Source organism: Thrips palmi, unplaced genomic scaffold, assembly GCF_012932325.1.
Source record: "Thrips palmi isolate BJ-2018 unplaced genomic scaffold, TpBJ-2018v1 HiC_scaffold_15, whole genome shotgun sequence".
Lineage (NCBI taxonomy): Eukaryota > Metazoa > Arthropoda > Insecta > Thysanoptera > Thripidae > Thrips > Thrips palmi.
This window is the reverse complement of record NW_023144624.1, coordinates 9,071,338-9,078,594: the sequence shown is the minus strand read 5'-3', so window position 1 is coordinate 9,078,594 and position 7,257 is coordinate 9,071,338. Positions and strand designations below refer to the sequence as shown.

General features: G+C 40.3%; 3 protein-coding genes across 9 annotated transcripts; 1 reads left to right on the top strand and 2 right to left on the bottom strand.

Annotated features, from left to right (window-relative positions):
* The first annotated feature begins 36 nt into the window (after window positions 1–36).
* Window positions 37–2,725, top strand: LOC117641834 (protein SGT1 homolog). Of its 7 annotated transcripts, none has more exons than XM_034379503.1 (7): window positions 37–175; window positions 960–1,082; window positions 1,183–1,329; window positions 1,416–1,520; window positions 1,629–1,707; window positions 1,793–1,953; window positions 2,049–2,725. In XM_034379503.1, exons 2-7 carry the CDS (start codon window positions 1,059–1,061, stop codon window positions 2,154–2,156), a joined length of 624 nt encoding a protein of 207 aa, XP_034235394.1. In that variant the 5' UTR covers window positions 37–175; window positions 960–1,058; the 3' UTR covers window positions 2,157–2,725. The 7 variants fall into 7 exon arrangements, with proteins under 7 accessions (XP_034235394.1, XP_034235395.1, XP_034235396.1 ...); XM_034379504.1 differs by having other exon boundaries at window positions 72–244; XM_034379505.1 differs by lacking the exon at window positions 37–175 and adding an exon at window positions 250–364.
* Window positions 2,726–2,840: 115 nt separating this feature from the next.
* Window positions 2,841–4,194, bottom strand: LOC117641833 (mitochondrial potassium channel-like). The gene has a single exon (XM_034379499.1). The coding sequence runs from the start codon at window positions 4,055–4,057 to the stop codon at window positions 3,092–3,094; it is 966 nt and encodes a 321-aa protein (XP_034235390.1). The 5' UTR covers window positions 4,058–4,194; the 3' UTR covers window positions 2,841–3,091.
* An 84-nt stretch (window positions 4,195–4,278) lies between these two features.
* On the bottom strand, window positions 4,279–6,685 carry LOC117641832. Its single transcript, XM_034379497.1, has 7 exons — window positions 6,386–6,685; window positions 6,003–6,193; window positions 5,727–5,924; window positions 5,558–5,625; window positions 5,423–5,472; window positions 4,739–5,334; window positions 4,279–4,623 (listed from the first exon to the last, which is right to left on the bottom strand). Exons 1-7 carry the CDS (start codon window positions 6,444–6,446, stop codon window positions 4,453–4,455), a joined length of 1,335 nt encoding a protein of 444 aa, XP_034235388.1. The 5' UTR covers window positions 6,447–6,685; the 3' UTR covers window positions 4,279–4,452.
* Window positions 6,686–7,257: the final 572 nt, after the last annotated feature.

The window sequence follows — 7,257 nt, the reverse complement described above, 5'->3', positions numbered from 1 at the left end:
GGCCACACCGCCAGTACCGGCTCGCCACTGGAGAGAGGTGGGAGAGAAAGAGAGACGGCTGGCGGCGGAGGAGGGGCAGGACCTGGGCACCTACCCAGCCGCGGCCGCGACAGGACCTAACCGAACCTAGGTCCAGCTCGCGAGGCGCGAGGCACAACAGCAACAGGCCGCAAATGTAAACAGAAACCCGTAAACAACGAGGCGATCAGCCGGTGGCACGGCCTTCCAGATCCACTGCCAACAGGTGTTCAAATTTTGGGGTTAGGAAACGCAGAGGGCCATTGAGAAGGCGAGCATCCAACCATGCAACCCAGTTTAGACGGACAGAGTTCTCATAGAAAATTATCAAAGTAGAATGCAGGAGGTGTGTGTAACATTTACGAAAAGAAACTGAGTTTCATTCAACGGACCAGTGACCAGTTCAGCGCTGGCGGTGCTAGTCTTTCCTTTCAGTACCCCACTGAATGATCCTTCTCCCTTCTCTCCCCTCACCCCCCCTCCTCCCCTATCCCTCCTGTTCAGTCGTTCAGCCCTGTTGTTTGGAAAAGTCGAGAATGGCTGCTATTGCAATGTCTAAGCGGAATCAGAGGGGTAAATGCCATTGAAACTTAAAAACCTTCAATTTCTTGTAAGCACCGTAAGTGAAACATCGTAGAGTAGAAAGTATTTTGACTTCCTCTAGTTTAGTTGTGCTGTTTGCTGTCTGGTTTTTCTGGGCAAAATGTTCGTCTTGAGGATCAAGAATAACTCTAGTTAACAATATATTTTCTCTTCCTATGGTATTTGTCAACGTTTCTTACTGCTATTGGTGTGTGCCGTTTTGAATGTCTTGGGTTTTCTGTCTCTTTAATTAACTCGAGTTAGCTCAGTCATAACATTCCTTTCGAAACTTAACCTCTTTGATTGTGTGTCACAACTTCTAAAATCCTAATGGGCCATAAACCTTTTTTTTATTTCAGACTGCAGGTATACGTTTTGAGGAGATCTAGTCAAAGCTTCTGTGTAAGATTCCCGTCCATTGCTATTTAGTATTAAACAAGAGGTGAACACCTTTCACCATGGCTTCATCAGAAGGAACTGAGGTAATTGTTATATTCTTGTGCACATCTTTATTTCAAAGAAAGTTAACTGATGAAAATTAGCTGTATGTCATAATACACTCCTGTTTTCCTTTGTTTGTAGTGTACACCTGCAGCTGCCTCATCGCCTCCGCCTGCCCCTCCGAAAATAAGGGATGACTGGTACCAAACTGAAACTCATGTATCTATCAACATTTTGGTGAAAAATTTGACGCAAGATGATGTTAACATAACCTATGGGCCTCAGATGGTAAGATAAGTGTCAGGCTTTTGTCACCTAGTCCGGTTTAAGTCTTTAATAATTTTAATTGAATCTTTCATTTTTCTCCTTTTCAGGTGACAGTTGACCTGAAGATTCCTGATAAAGTGACCTGTCTTCGATACAACTTGTCACATCCTATTGTTCCTGACCAATCCTCCCATAGAATTTTATCATCCAAAGTAAGTTTTAACATATTATTATCACTTGATAATAACTTGAGCTACAGTAACTGAAATCCTGTGTGTTTTGGTGAAATGTTTTAACCCTTACAATTTCATTTTGTTCAGATTGAAGTCAAATTGAAAAAAGCTGATGGAGTTAGATGGCAAAAGCTCGAATCTGAATTGGAACCCCATCCATCTGAAGGCAAGTTTCCTGAGGCACACATCAAAATTTCTGTTACCTACACTTACTTCTGTACATCTGTCTCACTTTCTCATTTCAATTTTAGATGCCAAACCTCAGAAGGAGAAGAACTGGGATAAAGTTGTTGTAGCCTTAAGTGAAACTGAAGAGGACAAGCCTCAAGGGGAAGCAGCTTTAAATGCACTGTTCCAACAAATTTATGGTCAAGGCTCTGATGATGTCCGTAGAGCAATGAATAAATCCTTCGTAAGTTAATTCTCTAGACCTTGATTAATGACACCGATAGTATTATTTTTTCTTTTCTTTCTAACAAAGATTGGCCTTTCTTTTTTGTGTTTTAGGTTGAATCAGGAGGCACTGTCTTGAGCACTGTTTGGAATGATGTCAAGAAGGCGACTGTGGAAGTTAAGCCTCCAGATGGTGTGGAATATCGCAAGTGGGATAGTTAAAATGGCTACCAGTGACACAAATACTAAAATTTTTATCAGTTCCCCTCCCTCTTCCCTGTGAATATTCATCAGTCTTGGATTCCCTCTGGATTGTGGTCTATCGGCTTTGGCATATTCAGGATGAGATAAACTATTTGTGTCAATGATGATCCTTGTTATGGATGAGAATCGGAAAGAAATTCTTTGTATTGTTCTTATTTCTTCAATTAAGTTTTAATGCTTCCAGTCTTAGTCTCTGTGTCTCTCACATGGTAGTTTTTTCAATTTGTGTTTTCCAATAACTTTTTTTCTTTTTTAAGTTTTTTAAAAATGTTCGTGTGTGATTAATCTTTGGTTTGTGATGATTGGAATGCTAGATTTTGAAGCTGTTATTCTATTTATGTGTCCAGAATTACCATAAGTGCATAATGGAGCAAACTTTCCTTGTAAAAGACCATTAAGCTAGTAACGTGCATGTAAATTTTACTTTTTATTTGCTCAAAACAACTAGAATGTTTACTGAATCCTAACATAACTCAGAACAGCTATTTGTATTCTCACTTACTGCTAAATAAACTGTTATCACTGTTCTTTTGTAATCAAGGTTGCTAGTTTCTTTACCTCAGAGTGACTTTTGTTCACACATACTTTCATGCAACATCTTTGTTGATATCCCAGAAAAAAAAAAAAGAACTTAAGCCATCATAAAGTTACACAACCTTTATTGACAAAAGCATAAATTATTCACATCCATCATCATGTTCAAACAGGCAAGTATATACTATCCACTTAAAACACTTCAAAAAATTTTAGGCAAGAGTATATTCAGTCTACAAAGTATAATGCATGGAAAAAGGGTCGTAAGATCTATCAATAGATTACATCACAAATATTTCAAAATAATCAAACTATTATCAGAATATCACTGGCAATTGAATCATAAGTAGATGCTACAACTAGCTCATTACTTTGGACAGAACAAAAACACATGCTATTGATGATAAACAGATGGCAGCCAAAATTCTACTTTCTTTACGGTGAGCTTCAAGAAGTTCATCAATGTTGAACACGGTTCCATCACTCAAAACATGAATTCTATTTTCAGAATACTTTTGAATTTTATTATATTCACTGTCCATCTTGTTACTATGAGCCTGAATCGCTGCCATAATATTAGTTTGTTCTTGCGCTAATCTTTGGGTAACATCCTTAACATCATTTGTGATAGTAAGCAAATCTTTTGGAAAATCGGCTTCCTGGCGTGAGGCTATAGTAGCTTGTGCAGATTCTTTAACAAGTTTCCTCAGTTCTCGCATTTTGAATTCATTGTTGATGGAACTCCCAGCAATGCCTATCATCGTACCCATAATAGAGCCAATAATGGACCAATATTTAGTCCGTTCAGCCTGAATTCTTTCCTTTTCGTGGCTTTCTTTCACAGCTGAAGATAGAAATGAGAAGTTTTCTCGTTCCTCTTGTTCGTAACAATTAAAGAGTTCAGCTAGCCTTCGTTCGTCCTTCAAAACTTTGTGTTCTTGTGTTATCAATGTAACATAACGGTCTTCCCCTCTAGATGTTTGATCCAATTCAGCATATATGTCTTTCAATTTATCTCTAACCACAGCCAATTCCTTACTAATGTTACGCCTAGCATCTTGAGAGGTGATGAAACGATTCTCCGCTTTCAGGACCTTATCTTGTGACACGCGCACTTCCTTCAGTCCTGTGACCTCTTCATACCAATCCATTAGTCTCCTGAACTTCTCGCCTAAAATTGCCGTCGGACTTGCTGATTTGGTCACCACCGGTGCGCTTGTTGAGCATGACAGTGCTCCCGTAGAGGTTACGTTGCCCTCGCTCGCCAATGATGCAAGCAGCTTCAATTTGCGCGACAGCGGCCGAGAGCCACGAAAATCCTTCATTTTACTTCTACTTCATCGAACGGCACCGGCACTAGCGCAATTTTCTAAAGATTGGTCTAGGTACTTCAGTCAGAAAGCGGCTGAACTGGGACTTCGGCCTCCACACACCTCTCAACCTCCACCCACAGTGCACTCTGAGCCACAGAGGAAGTGGGAGGGGCGAGTTGGCGAGTGGAGTATGGGTAGAGAAGGGGAAAGGGAGAGGAAGAGAAACAGGAGCAGAAATTTATGATAGAATTTATTGGTTCATCTTGATTAATAATAGTTGCAATACCTTGCTTTCAAGGTAAAAAAAGGAAGTTCTTGTACTTAAGACTAGATATATAAAAAGAAACTATATGATGATGATGAAAAGTTATAAAAATAAAAATAATGAGTATTTCACGCAAATGTCATTACGATGACTGTGAACTTATTACTGAAATAGAAGAGCTGCCTCCAAACCGGCTGTTGATCGGCTGATTGGTGGATTGAACATACACATTTTCGTTAATTCCTCTACCAAAATTACCAATTGCTTCCCTGGGTTGGTTTGACTCCCTTGGTACATTGAGGTTTTGAATTGCCTAATTATAAAAATAACAATTAGTTCTAGAGAAAACCGGAATAGTTTCAACACCTGCAACATCTTATGGATGCTCATGGAGGGCCACAAGATTAGATTGTAAGACTACAACTCACCTGCCGTCTTTGTTCTCCACTCAAGTTGACGGTCCTGGATAGGCCATTGCTGCCATGGACGCCAAAGTTCAAGCCATTACGATTCAAGCCATCATGATTTATGGCATTGTGATTCATGGCATTATGATTCATGGCATTATGATTCATGCCATTTTGATTAAAGGCATTTTGATTAAAAACATTTTGATTAAAGGCATTTGGATTCAAGTTAGAACCATTACTCATCGAACTGGCATAAGATTCAGGTTGCATGTTGTACGTATTGTCACTCATGACACTGCCATTGTCACTCATGACACTGCCATAACCATTCAAGCGGTTCATTGGATTAGTTGCGAAGAACGGCATTGCCGGCCTATTCCAAACCCGATTGGCAAAACTGTAATTTGAGTTCGCAACACTGCCATCATAATATGGGTTGATCATGGTCCTATCATTGAACGAGTTGTTCATAGTGTCATTGGCAGTGGGGACTTGACTTGTGATAGTCGTTACAACTATCCCAGCCTCCAGCTCCTCTCTTTCTACACGTGTTACCTGCCCCCCTATGGCTTCACTAAGCTTCTCAATTTTAACTTCGTCCAAAGTTGATTCATCTGCAAACAAAAACAGAGCAAAATTAGTGAAATGGAGACAGGGGGGATAAATTTTAAAAGCTGAACTTTAGGTGCTGAAAGAACTTACTACAATTATTAATCATGTCTCCTAACCCATCACCCATTTTTGAAGAGTAGCTGTGAAGAAATGTAAAGAATGGTCAATGAGGCATAACAGATAAAATGTGCAAGTAATCATATGAAGGCAAAGTCTTGTACTTACTACTGATAGGATTGGCTTAATTTTTTGGCCCTATTAGGGTCATGTCTATCATGTTTCAGGTTAAATCTCTGCAGAACAAGACCAATGTATCAGTAAATGACACTTAAGACCTACTCATATGACGAACAAACACAAATACAAATCAAATGCCAATATGAGCACAGCATACCTTTAGAAAAGAGAAATGAGGACGGATTGGTCTATAATAATTTCTTGCATTCCAGACTTTGGCCTTAGCACTCTCTAACAGAGGGTTCCGTCCCAAGCGTTGGAATACACTGTTCATCGGAGTGGTTTTCCACTTTCTCTCAAGAAAAGCACGAAGTCTACCCATACGCTGGTACCCAGACTGGTAGCGTCTGAATCTCTGCAACAGCAGAACATAAAAATAATACAATAAAGAGCCCTTAAAAATGTTTCAAACAACCGACCTATGGGTACTTACAGGAGTATTGGGCCCATTGCATCCCAATCGCCAGTTTTGAGAGCGGTATCTCGGTTTGAAATACGGACGAAACTTTCGGCCCTCTCCACGAAACTTTCGGCTCTCACCGCGAAACTTCCGGCCCCCTCCGAACTTAAACTGGAGATTATGGCTAACGCCAGCCTTCATTTTTTCATATTTTATGATATCATCTGGAACAGGAAATACAGAAACATCAATAACCAGTCGAGTCTCAAGAGTCAAGAATCGTAAAATTGAGAAACGAACATCAACCACACCACGAAGTAACAGGTGACTCTAACCTCTGCTGACCACTTATGATTGGAAGAGGCAGCAACTCTGATAAGATACGTAATGAGTACAGGGAAAGAAGTAAAACTTACCTAGTTTCATGTTGATTTTCACTTCTGGAGGCAAGGGAGGCATCTCTTCATCTACGTCCATTTTAACTCAAAATCACAACTCAGGCTCGGACGAAGTAAAATGGTACTTTCCGCGTCTCTAAGCGACTCGACTCGACTAACCAGCACAATGTAAAGCGGAGTCAACACAGGGATTGGATTAAAATGAATACAGGCAAAATTATAAGAGGTCAAGACACAAGTCTGGCAGTAAATGAGACTTCAAGACCGAGTCAACAGGGACTGCATCGATCACTACACTGGCACTGGCAGACAACAACAGAATAAAGAGGGGTGCAACGTGAGTCAAATGGATGCTTTCATGCATTTTTCAAAATTATTATGGCCACTCACTGGCTAATGTTGGGTAGCGAAAACATGAAGATCACTCTCAAAAGTGCTTTTTGTATTCATCAGTCACTTTTTTATTTGTTTATGAACAAGTGCATTGTATGGTGGTAATATTGATCACCAGCTTGACTCATTTTGTGTGAAGTCTATGTTTTGGTCATTCCCTCTGGCAATCATTTTGGGCCATTTGTTCATTTACTTGGGATTTTACCCGTTCAGCATCCTGGGCATTGAGTGGAAATTCGGGTCGAAATTCCGAAAATTCTATGTTGACTGGAACTTAAGAGTCCCAGATCCCCTAAATGAACGAACCCGCCTGGCCCGGCTCGGCCCCATCCCCAAGCCGCATAAACCTGGTGAAAAGTGAGAACCTGTTCACAAAATGGCTTGTTTCTGTTCTATTGCATTTCATATTCGTTGCATTCGTTTAATATAAGAAGCTGAATTTGAATAACAATATCATTTGTCTTGACGGCTGGAGGTGAAAGAGGGAAGGTCCTGCA